Raw genomic sequence first — 17,402 nt, forward strand, 5'->3', positions numbered from 1 at the left:
AGAACTCCTGTTGATGCATTTCATTAGCCGCGAACGTATATGTTTCAATGGCGATTGGAAGTACAAGCAAGGTAATCGGTAAAAAAAAACCAATAAGAAATAAAGCATTTTTATGTACTCTCTGAAACTATACGTAAACTGACGCTTGGAGTAACGCATAACATAAAACTTTTTTTCAGTTGTACAATGAATGTATTTTTTAAGTTGCTCTTGTTGTTATAATGGGACCTACTTTGTAGAGTAAAAGGAATGGTTATAACCCAACAAAATAAGATGTATTGTAGTTTCTTTCGTTTCTGATCGTCAATGCCGAAATAATGTCTTTAGAGCTGCATAAGTGTAATTATAATTGATGCTATTGCTTTCCTATCAAACCGTTAATGTGACTTTTTACCATTTTTTTTTATGTTCATCCATCGAAACTCCACCCGGCCCGAGGGAGACAATCATTAATAGGCCACCAATGACAGAGAGCGTCTGAAAGAAATCATACTTCAGAAAATCACGCAGAGGTTTGTACGCTGGTATGGTCCACCAGGCATTATGGTAAAGATTTAGAATTGTTAGAAGCGCAACTAAAATAAGAGATGAGAGCTTAGTTTTATAACCGACCGTAACTAATACCATTAATATGGATCCAACGATATCTTGTAAGATTTGTAAGAAACTTAATTCAAAGCGTATTAGTGTGATGAACATGAATGCAAGTAGAATACGCCCAGCCAACTGCATGAAATTCTTCGGTTTGTTCTCCCCAAGAGATGGAACGCCTGCAAACAGTGATCGCGCTTCTCCCCGGGATTCCGCAAGAACTAATAGTAGAGCGCCAATGAGGGCGAGATTCCGTAATAGGAACTGTATATCCCACAGGACCGAATAAGCTACTGTTTGCAGAACGACAATGCCAAACAGTATCCAACAAGCGATGCTCACTTTCAGTCGTCCCAGCACCATGACACAACCTCCTATCTGTCCTATTAAATTGATAAGAACGAAAGTCGTGGCCAAAAATTTGCCACATCCCCAGTTCATATCCATATATTCACGTTGCTCATTCCATTGTACCCACATTCGGATACCATCCTCAAGAAATGTTGCAATCAGACATAATCGTGCGACGTGTGGCAGGACATGTTTGCCCTTTCTTATTACCTAAAAGATGAAAAGAAGAAAAAAATATAGTAAACATTTATTTATATGTTTCTGTTTCATTGTACAAGTAGCTAGTAGCATAGAAACAAACATGGTAATATATTTAAGTTGATGTGTCCATCAATTAGGTTGAATTTTGGAAAGTTCGAATACTATTGGAAATTGTATATTTCAACTAGTATCAGAAAAAGACATATCATTAACTAGAACAGTACAATAAAAGAAACAGTAACAAAACGTTACTTGAATAGTAACAGTGTTCGAACAAAAACTAGCAGTAATAGTGGAGTAGATTGTTTGTAAACTGAAAGAAGTAGCCAGGAAATTCTAATAAAATCAATTCTGCTTTAAAGAGTTTTCTATGATACGATGAAAAATACATCATCTTGTGTGCATATACAGTGTCGTAAAATAGATTAAGACCACCTGCTATTGTACATAACGTGAAAATTAAGGTAGTGAAGTCAATTTTCAACGTAAGGACTTATTTATTATTTTAGTAAAACCAAGTAATTGGGATAACTTGGAAAAGGACACACGTTTCTATCGTTGGCCCAATAATCAAATCGGTTCTCATTGTTTTTTTTTTTTCTATTCTGAAGAATATACGACTAAAGCACAAAAGGCCATTCATCGATTTAAAAATACAAACAAAAATATTTTCATACTATCGGGCAAACCTTATTTACTTTTTTCCAATCTTGGATTGGTTCGCTGTAATACTAAAAAGTGTTTTGTCCTTTTTCGCGTTTAAAAAGGTTTAATTTTGTCAAAACTTTCTAAGGCCATGCCGGCAATCAAATGACTTACTAGACTTGCCGATTCTACGTGGTTGGATATTCAGTCCTCTCTACGGAGGGACGGGCCGTATGGGATTTGAAGACCTGTCGTTTGAAGATCGGTCGCCTATCGGTCAGCACTGGGCCGCCCAAGGTTTTCAATCATTACTATTATATATATATATATATATATATATATATATATATATATATATATATATATATATATATATATATATATATATATATATATATATATATATATATATATATATATATATATATATATATATATATATATATATATATATATATATATATATATTTATATATATATACATATATATATATATATATATATATATATATATATATATATATATATATATATATATATATATATATATATATATATATATATATATATATATATATAATATACACAATCCAATGCCTCGAACGCTGCCTATATCGGCATTTGAAAACAACTACCTTATTGACAACATTACCTTACCCTCCACTACCAAGTTTTTCAATACAAAGTACCTAACTACGTGGTATCTGGCAAGTCCAGTAAGCCATTACATGGCCGGCGTGACCTAGAGAACGTTAAGCCAAGAAGAAGTGCTTTAGCTGGCGGATTCACTAATAATTTGTCAGTAGGGACATCCATTTTTTCTATTGTTTTACATTTAACTACACCACAATGATGACGTTGTCAAAATATGTAATGATTGACATTTTTTACTTTAATATAGCATCATTTTGCAACATACCTGATCAGCGACTTCTTCTGTTTTTTCTAGATATTGATTGGGTATGTTCATAGTTGATGGTTGTTAAACTACAAATATTCCTTTAACAAAAAAACAAAACTAGAGTTAGAGATCAGTTAGGAACAGACAAATGTCGGATGATTATCTATTACTTTTTTTGATTATAGAGCACGAAGCGATACCAATGAGTTTGGTGCTGACAGATCCTTCTGTAAAGTCGCTTTCTTGTTGAATTTTATCAGCATACGGTAGTGCTGTGGCTATTTTAGAAGAAAAAGAAAATAATAAACCTTAACGTATAACAATAGCAGTATGAACAAATCTAGAAAATTTTATGTTTGAGGAACAGGTGCAACTTACCAGCACGAGGCAATAATAATGAGAACCAAGCCCAAGATCAGGAGTGCATTACATGGATAACTTTTTATTTTGTGTACAAACCAAAAGATTGAAATGAAATCAAAATACGGAATCAAGAAATCACCGCTAATGTCTCCGTAGCTCGGACTAAAGAAAATAAATGAAAATTACGAATAGAGTTGTGTGGCCAAAAGAGTGTTGATGTGTAATTATTGCAGTTCAAGCAGATCTTGTACATGTTTTGACGTTTGTCGTAAACAGCTATAAAATAAGTCCACGGTTACACTTACCCTAAAGTGAAATTCGTTAACCGCCCATTTAGAAAAATTTGCTCTAATACCCAGTGAGAAAAATATGCTTAAATAACCCTTAAATTACCGTACTTAACCGGGTAAATTAAAAGTGATTTAAGGGCAATTTGGAAATCCTTAACAAGCTCAATTAAGCAGTTTTTACTTGTCAAACCAGCAATAGTGATACTCGGATAACCTCACCACGACCACAAAGTCTTATAGGAGTCGTTAAAATTTAGATTGTTCCACAATCCGACTTCGTGAAAAATCGGTTCTGAACCGTGCTTTTTTATATCATGTCGATAAAGGATTTTAATAAAAAAATGTTTTGGGAAACTTTTCGTCAGAGTTGATGATTTTTTTTTCAAATTTCGTTCAGTTTCCTTTTTTATTTAACGAAATACTGCTTGTCATTTGACACATAGCTGCCTGCTGGAAAATAGCTGTGTTGATTTTGTTCATCAAAGGCTTATTGTTTAAGTGAGATTTTGCTTCAGATTGTACATTGATCGCGATCTTAACTTCAAACCTGTGCAGTGAAATGGCTATCGTCGAAGCCTGGTTTTGGTTCTTTCTGGTTCGCGCTTCCCAGTGATACAGCGATTTGCTAAATAGCCCTATTGAGCAGCTTTGGCTGTCAAATCGTACCGTTCGTAGGTACGGCTGGCGGTGTGAAGTTGGGATCATTACACATACCTCAGGATCCTTCAGGGATTGGGATCCAAAACAAAAATCCAGATCCTAGATTCGGATCTGTCAAGATTGGTGTCCGGGTTTGGGGTTTAAAGCGATGTTTACATTACAGTATAATCAGGCGCGTCTGTTCACGAACGCTGTCAAACGGGACGGTCACAACAATGTCCTGTAATCTTCAAAGCATTTCTGATGTTGTTCATCTGTTCTATTGTTCTATTATATGTGCTGTATATGTTTTATTTCATGAATTACAATTTCATGAGTAGAATTAAACAATACATTTAAAAAATCCAAAAAATTAATCGAAAGCAAAATATAATGACGACTAACTCTGTTTCCTCTGAACAAACACAATCAATATGCATTTTTACATCTGTTCTTCACGCCATCATAAAAAATCACGCCGAATAAAAAAAGTAGAAAATTAAGATCATTGCCAAAAACATACGTAACGGTACGACTAGTTTACCGTTATGATACGTTTGTTAGTATTAGTTTAAGAAGTGATTATACTACTCTACACATTAGATTAGAATATCATATTTAGTGTATTAGTGTATGCTTAGTTTTAAGTAGTAATGAATTCCTAAAATGTAAAAATCCAATAAAATATCGGAGTCGATCGTTACACCTCGAAGCGTCAACATCTCTTGTTGTCATAACTGGCGCAGTCGAAAGTCGAAATGCTGGTAATAAGTGTAGGTCATCTCCTCCCGGTACGAACCATCACTGAGCGAATATCATTTGATTTCCAGAGAGAAGCAACTGTTCCAGTTAACGCCCCAAGCACCAAACTTTGACGGAAACAAAAGTGAAACGCAAGTATGGATCGAGGACACCGAAACTGCTTTGGAGTTGTTTAAAAGTTACGAAGGATCTTCTATGTACGATAAATTAGTAAGAGCAGCGAAGTATAAAATTACAGGCCAAGCTAGGGAAGCGTTAATAACTGCAGGAAATGTGAACACGTGGCCACAGATAAAAGAAGTGTTAACGAACGCGTTTGGTGACAAAAGAGATTTGACATCATACATACAACAACTGTTTTACGAACGACAAGGAAAGAAGACTCGGTATAGCAGAATATTATAATAATTTGAAAAAAAAAAATGAAACAAAGATCAGATCAATAACCGCAGCTGCGGAGGAATATAAAAATTCCGTAACGGTAGTACCCCATTTGATCGGTGTCATAACACTCACACGCTTTATCGATGGTCTTTTAGACGAAGTTTATTCGTCTAAAAGACCATTTATAGTTTATTATAAATCGATGGAACGATTTAGACGAAGTTTATTCGGTATCCATAGAATACACGAACGCGTCATATAGCAAAAAAATAGAGCATACTAACACTGATGAGCGAGGAAGGAAAAAATACGAGAGCGAAACGACATTAAATTCGTCTTTCGATATTTTTGCTATAAATATGTAGATCAATCAAATTCTATGTTTATTCGTTTCATGATTTTTTCGACGGGCTTATTGTTACGAAACATTGAAAGATCTCAACGCATTTCTGCACATTCGCAACGATACGCTGAAAATAGGACGGAATGGGTAAATTTTCCATGTTACCCGACATTTATACCAGCAAAGGAAAGAAAGCAATTATAACTCTGAAAAACCATATTGACAAACATATTGAGGTAAACTTGAACGAAATTGAAATCGTTAATAATAAATTCCTCGAAAATGAAGGACCTAAAATAGAACATTCCAAGAGCTTCGAACTCAAGAAAGAGAAATTGAGAGAAATACCAGAAGTTTTGTATTTCGACAAAGACAAGTTATCATTCACACATTAGATCAAACATAAAATCAAAACAGTCGATAACATTCCAATTCATACAAAGTCCTACAAATGTCCAAGGATATTTGAAACTGAGGTACAAGATCAAGTAAAAAAAATGCTTCGTGATGGTATAATCCGTGAATCCATATCTCCATACACTTCTCCGGTTTGGATCGTACCGAAAAAAAACAAGATTCAACAGGACTGAAAAAGTATCGTTTAGTCATTGATTACCGGAAACTGAAGAAATAACCATTTCAGATAAATACCCTTTACTGGACATTACTGAGATCTTGGACAGATTAGGTAGAGCTTCCTATTTCTCTACAACAGATCTCGTAGCAGTTTTTCACCAAATTCAGTTAGAGGAGGATGATATAGAAAAAACTCTTTTTTCTATATCATCGTAAAATGTTTTGAAAAATGCAAGTCACTGTTGGCCATGGACCCGATTTTAGTTTACCCCGATTTTCAGAACCTTTCATTTTGACAACAGACGCTAGCGATTTTGCCGTTGGTGCCGTATTGTCCCAAGGAACTATAGGGAAAGATCGACTTGTTGCGTATGCATCCAGGACATTAAATAAAACGGAAGAAAATTACTGCACAACTGAAAAAGAACTGTTAGCTATAGTCTGGACCGTGAAATATTTTCGACCGTATTTATACGCAATAGAAGGTATTACGAACACAGAAGACATGCATCTACGATTCATGGAACTACAAGCAAATGTTGAAGTCAACTTAAATAAGCATAGCAAGAAAATTTAATGTGAAAATTTAAATTTAACTCAACTGAAGGACAAGACGTTTACGTTAAGGTTAGTCAAAGAATTACTAAGGATAAGGAACCGTAAAAGTCGTCGAAATTAAGCAAAAAAAGACCTACTTTAGTGGATAACTATTACATAAAAATCCATAAATCTAGGCTTAAGAAATAAATTAGTTACAGTTTACATATTCAAGATGAAATTTAACGACGTCCAGCGAGGACGCTTGACTTTAAGGAGGAAGAAGTAACGCTAGGACTAGCGTAACGTTAAAATACGTATGTAATGGCTTACTAGACTTACCGAAACCACGCCATTGGATAGTCAGTCCTCACTACGAGGGGACGATCCGAATGGGATTTGACCTTCGTTCCTGCCGTTTGAAGACCAACGTCGCTGTCGCCTACACCACCGGGCCACCCCTAATGTCTAAAATCTAACCTAAAATGTTAAAATCTAATAAAATATCGGAGTCGATCGTTATACATCGAAGCGACATGTCTCGTTGTCATAACTTTTATATACAGAACATTATAGCGCCAAGGTAATGCTGTGCATTTGGTGAGATCAACTGGGTGTGGTGTAGCACGAAGTGCTGGAACCAAACGAAACCATCACGGGCGACGTTTACCGACGACAATGTATGCGTTTGAATCGCGCATGGAAGGAAAAAAGGAACCAAACACGACCAGGCATGAAAAAATCATTCTGCTGCACGACAACACTCATGTGGCGGCACATGCCCGCACTTACCTGCAGACACTAAAATGGGATGTTTTACCCCACCCGCCATATAGCCCAGATATTGCGCCCTCCGACTATCATCTGTTCCGGCCGAAGGAGCATGGCTTGACCGTGCAGCACTTCCAGAATTACGCCGAACTACGAAATTAAATCGAAACATGGATTGCGTCCAAATCGGATTTCTTTTTTTATGAAGAAATTCACATTCTGCCTAAAAGAAGGGAACAGGTTGTAAAAAGCGACGGAAATAACTTTTCTCAACAAAATCGATGCCCATTCAGGCCTATGAGGCTTGGAAAACAGTAAAAAAACGTGAAAACTTGTTTACAGACCTAATGGATGAATGTGAGTGGTCGAGATAAAAATCTCTATCATCCGTTTTTGTCCACGACAGTGTAGGTAAATTGAAATCGCCAAGTGAAAGAATTGGGAAAGTATTGGGAGTTTTCACAAATCATTTGTAGTGATCTGATATGTAAATTGACGACACGTTCATCATTCCGCACATTTGGGGGTAAATATACAGCGCCTGTATACCGACAGGGTCCCGCTATTTGTTTGAGCTATTTGTAATTGGAAGAGCCTGAGCGATGTTGGATATTGTAATCGTAGTTCTCAAGAAAAAAAGACTACCTCGCAATTTTGGCAGATGCGTTGGGATTTTTGAGTATCTGTTATTATTTTCAACGGTAAGCGATGGGAATATGTAAGGAAACGTTTCAGCGCATAAATAACATAGAGCGTCTCCAGTTCATAGCTACGAAGCATTAACTCTTCATTTGAAAAATAAGCGATTGGATGTAATTTACCATTATAAGTGTAAGTACTGCTCCAAAACCGTATGAACTTGCATCGCAATCCAATTCTGTCTCAAATTTTGGATTAAATATAGCCAAATCCGGATACTAAACCAGCATTTGGCGAAGAGTATGAAATGCCTCAACACGGATAAATAACTGTTGATAGGATAATTAACTATTGATGCAAGATTGTATGTCAGAGGCGCTTGCATCGTAACGGAGATATTCTAATTGCGTGTGACCAATTTTGCATTTATCGATGGGAAGTTGTAAACCATTTTGTTTTATTTCTTTAAGAACAGCAGTCAAGGCCCCCTCGCGGGAATTGAAGTCAGTAGAAGCATAATATCATATAAAGAGACGACTAATTTATCAGCCTAAATAAATTCGCATAAAATAAAGCTTATATATCTTTGAAACTCTGCAGGGGCATTTTTAAGTTCAAACAGCACCTTTAAATATTCATATTGCCCGTCAAGCGTAGCAAACGATGTGTACTTAACAAAACTCGGACCCATGTTTACTTGAAGACATCCACTTTTCAAGCCTAATAAAGTAAACAGACATTTACTATTCAGAAGCTCTAGACATGTCTAAATTAGAGGCAAAGGAAAGCTGTCCCTCATAGTCGCTTTGTTTAAAGGGCGGCAATCAACGCACATACGCGCTTCGACATTTTTCTTCCAAACCAGTACCAAAGAGGAAGCGTACGCAGAAATTTGTTTATGCAATTAAGTCATCACAAGCGGTGTTGACAATACGGCATTGTACCGTCACAATTAATTATAAATAAATAAGTAAATCAATGAAATTTTGAAATGAGCTTATTAATCAACATTTAAGAGGCGAATACTTCCGAAAGACACAAAGTCTCTTTCAACAAAAACAAAATTTAATCAACATTCCTGAATCCACTAATCACTTACATATGTATTATTCGACTTAGTTTAAACTACTTTTGACTTTTTTGCGCGCAGGACCAATTCCACTTTCGAACTCTGAAGTATTAAATATGCGTGATCGTTTGGTATAATCTAAAATTTTGTTGGAGCTGATCGCTGTTGTCCGTTTGATACTGATGCCATGACCATGTTTCAGGGATTTTAAATTGTCCTTGTTTCTAAAAATAGACAAGCGATATGTTAGTTTGTGACAATACAGCAACGTACCGTCATACTGAATAATACCACAAATATGTTTTTTTTTTAAATTATTGAATGTCACTTGAGCTTACCTGGCAGATAACATAGCTTTTTTATCTTTTGAAAAGCTAAGCTGCTTTGCGTTACGTCGAATTTGCTCCTCTCGTTTAAAAACTTTGCCTTCTAGTTTCTGCTCGGTATAATTTTGCATGAAATGTTTTGGGGCGTCACGTAGACCCAGACTTTTTGCGTAATGACCCATATTGATAGATTTTAAATGAAATATATTCCTTAACTCTTTCGGAAAGTTAGAGTAATACTTTATCCATGAAACGAAGGCTAAAACGAAGGGAAAAAACATTAAAAATTATCAAGAAGAGGAAAAGAGAAGAAGCACACGAAGACAAAGAAGAACAAGAAGAAGAAAGACGTTCGTTTGAATTCCACAATCGTATAGCAACTGACACACTTTTGACATGGAACCAAACCGTATATTATACCCGGTGGACTTATCCCGAAAGTTTTTACAACCACAATCTAGAAATATGTACACAAGATTTGGCTGTACGTATGGAAAAGGTGCATATGGAAAAAGTACCTAGAGAAAGATGGTGCGCTTATATTAGAAAGCTATGAGCCCACCTGTATAAGGCTTGGTTCATTTTGAAACGGGGCACTTTGTTTGAATGATAATGGCATTTTTGTCCAACCTCCATAGACAGAAATGGAAGCTCTGCCGTTTTGTTCACATATTTTAACGCATTTCCTTCCTTCATTTTTTATTCCTGCTCCAAAATATTCGACATTCAAGGGGAGAAGCGACTAGTTGAGCACAACTATCTGCATAATCCATCGGTGTTACAGGGTTTATCTGCCCAGTTCAAATATAAAGTTATTGTCGAAGCATTACAATCTGTGAAGGCTGTTAAGAGCCCGGACTACTTCGTAAAAGAAATATTAAAGGTCTTAAGCTCATTGTTTGAGAAATCATTCCGGATATCTCTTATTTGGCTGCCTACGCATTGCGGTATCTTCGGCAATGAAAAGGCAGATCAATTGGCCAAAAAGGGTGCTTCGGAAGGGTCCTTTTTCGACAGGCTTATCCTACCTCACGAGTACATGCGTGCCCCACAGTCTCTCTGCATGGCTCGGTGGCAGAGTTTGTGGGACACCGATGAGCCCGGGAGGTTTCTATATTCGATCACTCCCCAAGTGTCCTTGAAGCCTTGGTTCCACGGCATCTCAGGTGATCGTGCGTTCATTCGAATGATGTCTAGGCTTAGGTCTAATCATTTCGCTTTGGGCGCGCATCTCGAGCGTATTGGACAGTTCGACTCCAAAATATCTGCACGATAAGACCCTCGCTATGAACACGACTTTGGATTTAGATGACGGAATATACGCAACGGAACAACCGAGCACACCCGGTGCCCTTTCACGGCTCGGAGAAGGAAATGTCTCCCAGCAAAGATGAAAGGAGTATACTACTTACAAGTTTATTATATATATATAACATCGCACATAGAACATCGCAGCATATATAGTATATGTACTACATATACTACATATATATGATGTAGTTTATCATATCATATGCAGGACGATTTTAAGTCCTTTTTTATGCCAATCCCAAGCCTTTTCGGTGTTTTGTGAATTCGCGTCACAAGCAAAAATGGCATCCCTTCAACGATATCCTTGAATGACGAAACTTCTCCAGTGTTTTTGTTGACCAAAGCATTGCCTCTGGCTGACGGTCTATCTGACACTCCTCGTGGCGTCTTCTCCCTAAATCATGTACCCACTAATAATTCAATTGTGATGTCTTCCCTTTCAAAGCTCAAAATATCTTACTCCCCTGGCCTTTTTGGTATCCCATCGTCTACCTTTAAAAAGTACGCTCCCATCCATGCCCCGTATATTTATCTGATCCATTAAAGACGGCAATTTTCCGACTATCTGGAAATGTGCCTAGCTGATCCTATACACAAACAGGAAGTTCGCTCCTTAGATTCCAACTTGCGTGCCACAGTTTTCTTATCTTTTCAAAGTCCTAGAATCTACAGTTCACTCCTCCATTCTTCCTGTAATAATACACGACGTAATACTCTTAACAATCTTGATATCGAGGGTCAGCAGCTTCTGACTAGGTTCGAATCATATCTCATTGGAAAATCGTATAGAGTTATAGTCTCGTCCTGTTTCTCCGACTCCTTGTAGGCTCCTTCTTCGGTGTTCCTCAGGGGAGTGTCATCAGCTCACTCTCATTTCTGTTGTTTGACTTTGCGTGTTCCCTCCCTCCCAAGGGTCATTTGCTCTATGCTAATTTTTGTGACCCGCCCTGCCGATCTCTATATTTTTACAGTTACTCACCGCTGACAGTCTTGCCAGCGTGTTGATGTGTTAGTGAGAGCGATTCGGTAGGTCAAGGTAGCGAAGGCGAATTACGACGTTCACCACTAGGTTCTCGGTGTCAAGGATAATGAACACTTGTGACAACGAACGGTGGTTAACCAACCCTAGGAGCACATCCCGCTCGTCTTGGTTTGCCGTGCAGGATTCAGGATTCAGGATTCGTTTCACAGCTGCATAGGCTAGCGCTATTTTGGGGCAATTAACTAAAGAGCAATGCCGTTCGGCGCAACGACGCTACTTGTGAGGTCTCTCTCATAAGTAGTCGAGGTGTTTACTGCGAGTCATTCATATTTGTCCGTTGAACGATGACTACGAGCAGTCAGCTACCTTCGCAAATTCCACTTCGGAGGCCGATTAAGAGTTATAAGTAGAAGAATAAATTTCCCACTGCAAAGTTCTTCTCAGACAGATAAAATATAAACATAGTGCGTACGTACCTTTTTTAGCACCAGTGAACAATTCGTTTTCTTCATTTATAATTTGCTCGTAACGATGTTGGAGCTCAACTGCCCAAAGCTCTTTCAATTTGGAGATGTATTTTATATTTCTATCCAGCATGCTCCCAAAATTGCGAATAACACCTGTAGCTGGTTGTTCTTTTATTCTGGAATACACAACATTGCAGTCATTGAAACGTAAGAAAACTACCATGATCGAAAACATGAATCTTTTTACCTGATATGCTTGTTTGCGAGATACTTTATGAAATCAATTTCAGATGGTTCAATAAAAAGTACCGCTTTGCCGGGTTCACCTGCACGCGCTGTTCGTCCTACGCGGTGTACATAATCAGCTAGTATTTGGGGAGCATGATACTGTACAACTAGATCAACGAAAGGAATGTCGATGCCACGTGCAGCCACATCAGTACAAATTAGAACCGCTGCAGTTGCCTTCCGGAATGCTTGAAAAACTGAGCTTCGTTCAACCTGTGTCATACGACCGTGAAGCTTGTAGAACTTTAATCCAGGCAGCAAGGCGTTGTTGTCCGAATCTTGTTTACTATCAGCTTCAATGCATAGACCCTTCTCAATATCACCGTAATTATTTGTATTGTTTGTTCCAAATTTTTGCAATGTGAGTACTTCGATCATAACATCATAATGGAAATCGACCAGATCCTGTGTTGCCATGAACACAAGTAATTTTGAAGGCTTCATTCGTTGTTCGTTCACAATAATTGCGCTTAATGCTACAAGACGCAATTTAGGAGGAACAATTAGATATCTTTGCTGCACTGTACCAGGCATAGACACATATTCTGTAACGTTAAGCAGCTGATCTTCGCATCGTGTCTTATCATTGGTAGAAGAAGTTTCAGATAACGAGACCTCACTGGTTTCAATAAATACGGGATCGTTCAATGTCAATCCGGCTAGCTCCTTTACCGATGAGGTTAAGGTAGCAGATAGCAGTACAGTTTGTAACTTATTGTGTGGATTTACATGTTTGTCTTTCTGTCCATCATGAATTGCGTCAATTATTTCCTTTACATTTTTCTCGTACCCCAATTCAAGCAAACGGTCTGCTTCGTCTAATACCAGCCACTGAATATTAGCGAGTTTAAGTGATTGGGTATTACGAATATGGTCACAGAAACGTCCAGGCGTTGCGATGAGAATATTCAAACCTGCACGAAGCCTTGCTTTCTCAGTTTTACGTTTTTCACCACCAGTTAAGTATCCAGCGACAATCCAATTAAATGGCTTAAGTAATTTTTGCATCAACTCGTACGTTTGAATAGCAAGCTCACGCGTTGGAACAATCACTACTGCCTTAATACCTTCGGAACGGCTAATTTGAGGTCTAATCACATGTAAACTTTCTATTAGAGGCAAAGCATAGGCGAGGGTCTTTCCGGAACCAGTTTGAGCACGAATTAGTGCATCACATCCTTTGAGCAACACAGGTATTGCTTTGTTTTGCACCATTGTAAGCAGTGTAAAGTGCAACAAATCAGCAATGTTTTTCTTAGAGTGTGGATGAATTTCAAGCGATTCAATCGACTGATTACTGAACAACTTTTCTTCAATTGGTCGAATTAGCGGGAGTACAATTTTAGAAGGTGTTTTCTTTAGAAGCTCAATTGGTTTAACAACTGCAGTTCCGATGCTAGCTTTGTTGTAACGTATATCTTCTATGTTTTCCCCAACACCTACATCTTTGTGGACTTCGACACTTGAGGATTGATTTGTGGGTTGATGGATGTGTCTGGAAGGCGTTTTGTCAGCCACTGTAGCGGCTAAGCTCTTGATTTCTTTTGCAATATTACCACGTTTTCGAGCTACAACGGCTTTAGTCTGTTGCACTTGACTAAATTGCATAGGAATTTCTTCATTCTTGCTATGACATTTTGTGGGCTGCTCAGTATGACGCTTTATAACCTAAAATCAAGCATCGAATAAGCCAATCCTTATTAATAACCAAATGATTAAACATTACCTGTTCGGGGCAGTCGAAGATGAGATTACTCAACATTAAATCCATTTTCGATCCTTAAAATGCAATTAAAGTAAAGCAAATAATGGATTGATAAAACTTTATTCGCAATGGTCTTTCCACGTGGTTTATGTACCAAGTAACATTTAATATGTCAAACTTAAAGCCATTCCCCCACCAGCCGAATACTGTCGTAACCAAGATAGCGAGCCTTATTGACAAAATCTGCCAACTAAGGCAAATTTGTATTGAAAAATCCCTTAGTAGTGGTTATTAAGGCAATTTTGTCAATAGGGTAAAGTTATCCAGAACATTTCTCGACATGATACAAATGTTCCATGGGCTTTTTAGGTATGGGATAGTGGAGGAATAGATGGAAAAGCTGATGGAATGCAATATTTGTAGGATTTTTGAGGAGCTTCTATATGGCTCAGTTTGATCTTGCCAATTTTGCTTGTTTGCAAACTGCATCTTACTGCATCGATTCATTTTCGGGTAATCTATTTCATTGGTGGAACGCTCTGATACAGAAAAAGTAGTGATATCAAACGATTATCTTGTATTATTAGCCAGAATACCATGTTCACAATAAGGTTTGTTTTGAGCTTGACGGTCTTCTTTCTCCCCTACCAGCCAAATTTAACCTTCATGTAGGCAACCTGATACCCAGGTATTTTTTCAAGTTGAACCCTGTCACCGGCAACCTAAAAAACACCCTATTCCCAGCAACCGGGCTATCCGGGTACCCCATAACTTAAAATCGAATAACTTTTTAATGATTTGTCCGATTCTGATGAAATTTATTTTTATTTATTAATAATTGATTATGACGGTCCAGTGCCGCATTGTCAACACCGCTTGTGTTGAATCAATTTTATAATCATATTGATAAGGAATTTCCTTCTCATTCTTTTGCCTTATCACTTTCTTTTCTGATGCAATATTAGAACAAAAATTAGATAAATTATTCATGTTTCAAAATCAGTTTTGGCTTCAACTTTCAGCCGTTGTGATGATATTCAATTTCTAAAATTATTTACTTTTATTTTTAGTATAATTTTTATCCATACTACGTTTTGAAGATTGAAAGTAATTATATTATGCTCGTAGTATTTTTTTCTGATTTGAACCGAGTGAATAATAAATTAAAACTGTTTCTTAGTGTGAAAACACCGTAACAAATATTTAATATTTTCTCTCTATGGGCACAACAACCTCAAGAGGTTTAGGGTTGCCATTTTTGGCTGTTTTGTTTTTGTCCCGGATTGATGGTATATCGCAATAAAAAGCATGTAATATGTCTTTTGTGTTTTTGTTGTTTTTCTTTAATGCTTTAAAAAATCGAACAAAGTTTGATCTTTGACGCTTCTTACAAAGAGCTTAGAAGTTTATAGAGCTGTGGAGGTGTTTTATATGCCATCGGAACTCGATGGAACTATGAGGCGTGTTTATAAACGATACGTGATCCTCAGTGGAACTTAAAGGCTTCTTAGGAAGCACATGGTGCTTGATGGAACTTTGTGGTTGGTTAAGGAAGAGAAACGAAGTTGTAAATTTATTTTTTACAATATCATACCGAAAAAAAACATAACATTGCTAACTGTCAAACGCCGGTACCTTCTTCTTTGTGAAGAAGAATATAATGAAAGAATTTAGAAGAACAGATCATTCAGCACTACACAAATTATAGTGAAATTTATCCAAGGGAACAGCTTTTAACAAAATATTACATACTAATGGTTTTTTATATAATAATAATGTATAATTTTTACACGGCGACAATACGGCGACGTGCCGTCATATTCAACAACAAAAAATAAATAAATAAAAAATTGAAATTTTTATCAATTTTTCATTTATTTTTTAGGCCATCGACTAATCAACCTGACTATCAGTGAAAGGTTTACGAGAAAAGTGAGCATAGAACCGTCATTGGCACAAATTTTGCTGATAGTAGTTCCTACGCTCACGATCTAACAGCCTAGCATAGAAAACAAAATATACAATAAATGTAACTCAAACAAATGATGCAAACAGTAGATCAATTATTTTAGCACAATTTTTTCTGTCCGTACTAAGCTAGAACGTTGATTGCATGCTCCTATTTCCTCAACATGACTGATCATTTCGTATATTTATAATATTTTGTCCTAAAATTTTCACATAATTTGCTTTCCGCTTGGATCTAGAGCTAATGTTATGTGCTTGTTGCGATGTCTAACATCAGCCAAATTTGCAACATCAAAAAAGTAATATTCTGTTGTACGGGAAAACTGCTGTTTGATTCTCAATGAATCAGGAATACATAATAAAACATTGTTAAACATAATATAACATAATAATTATTTAAATTTTATTTATTTATAATTAATTATGACGCTACAACAATGCCAATGCCGTACAATGCCGTATTGTCAACACCGCTTGTGATGACTGAATTATATGAGCATAATCATAAGACATTTCCTCCTTTTGCTTTGCCTTTTCCCGGGAATACTCCCGGGGTTTTCTATCGTGCTTGAAAGAAAAATGGGAATATAAGTTTCTTTTAGAGCTTGACGCACGGAAGCGGCTTAGGAGCCGGTTGAAAGTACGGGGAACTTCGGCTGCTTATTTACAGCAAAAGGCGTATTAGAGCCACGATCATTAGCATGCTACATTTGGCTGCTTAAGATAATTTGGCTATTTGGGCTGTTCAAGGCTCAAGGTTATCACCTACTCCATACACACATTTACACATCACTGGGAGGAAAAAATATGCTACATATGATTTTATTTTCTGAATTGGTCGAACATCAGAATAACTTAAATTTTCATCCTCTGGATAAAATAATGTAGAGAATGTATCGCTAGATCAGTTATCCACTCGCTTTTCTCTTTATTAAACTGCAGCGGGTTATCCTGTATGGAGTATGTTTGGACTTCTATCCATTTCGTGAGCCTCTACACCGCTGTACAGTGATCGATGCTAGGAATGCAATGGGTAAGCAAGGATACAAACTAATAAAAAGATTTTCCTCTTGTTCTAGCTCCTACGGTTAGACAGCGATGACGACTTGATGAATGCCGAAACACGAGGAAGGAAAATTATAAAAAATGAGGCAGTGGCCCCAGCGGCAAAAGACACACCTTTTTTAATTAGGCAATAGCAACCTGCTTGTTAATTACTCCAATTGGATTTCCTGATAGGTGTCTAGCAGGCATCTGTCATCTTTACCTATCTGGCAGCCTAACAGACATCTG

At 37.1% G+C, this 17,402-nt stretch overlaps 2 protein-coding genes and 1 pseudogene across 5 annotated transcripts in view; 1 reads left to right on the top strand and 2 right to left on the bottom strand.

The window, feature by feature from the left end:
• LOC126559692 (surfeit locus protein 4 homolog) overlaps window positions 1-17,402 on the bottom strand; it is a 464,744-nt gene that overhangs the window by 142,888 nt on the left and 304,454 nt on the right. The window contains exons 1-3 of one of the 4 annotated variants that reach the window (XM_050215888.1): window positions 2,860-2,880; window positions 2,708-2,787; window positions 376-1,152 (exon numbers count right to left, since the gene is read on the bottom strand). In XM_050215888.1, the coding sequence (XP_050071845.1) occupies window positions 391-1,152; window positions 2,708-2,758 (813 nt within the window). In that variant the 5' untranslated portion in view covers window positions 2,759-2,787; window positions 2,860-2,880 and the 3' untranslated portion in view covers window positions 376-390. Of the gene's footprint in view, window positions 1-344; window positions 1,153-2,707; window positions 2,788-2,859; window positions 2,881-3,067; window positions 3,091-17,402 lie in introns of those variants that run through there. The other 3 variants (XM_050215872.1, XM_050215864.1, XM_050215880.1) reach the window with 3 other exon arrangements.
• On the top strand, window positions 4,151-5,492 carry LOC126564530 (uncharacterized; annotated as a pseudogene).
• On the bottom strand, window positions 9,109-14,207 carry LOC126568719 (probable ATP-dependent RNA helicase CG8611). The gene is made up of 5 exons (XM_050225239.1): window positions 14,163-14,207; window positions 12,396-14,104; window positions 12,158-12,324; window positions 9,401-9,647; window positions 9,109-9,286 (listed from the first exon to the last, which is right to left on the bottom strand). Exons 1-5 carry the CDS (start codon window positions 14,205-14,207, stop codon window positions 9,109-9,111), a joined length of 2,346 nt encoding a protein of 781 aa, XP_050081196.1.

The sequence above is a fragment of the Anopheles maculipalpis genome, chromosome X, assembly GCF_943734695.1.
Source record: "Anopheles maculipalpis chromosome X, idAnoMacuDA_375_x, whole genome shotgun sequence".
NCBI lineage: Eukaryota > Metazoa > Arthropoda > Insecta > Diptera > Culicidae > Anopheles > Anopheles maculipalpis.

What these genes read in the sequence shown, in the direction of transcription:
- LOC126568719 (XM_050225239.1), bottom strand. Translation starts at nt 14,207, where the DNA reads ATGGATTTAATGTTGAGTAATCTCATCTTCGACTGCCCCGAACAG. An exon ending in TCTTCGACTGCCCCGAACAG is followed by an intron (nt 14,105 to 14,162) that starts GTAATGTTTAAT and finishes GCTTGATTTTAG; the next exon opens with GTTATAAAGCGTCATACTGA. An exon ending in AAAGCTATGTTATCTGCCAG is followed by an intron (nt 9,287 to 9,400) that starts GTAAGCTCAAGT and finishes GTCTATTTTTAG; the next exon opens with AAACAAGGACAATTTAAAAT.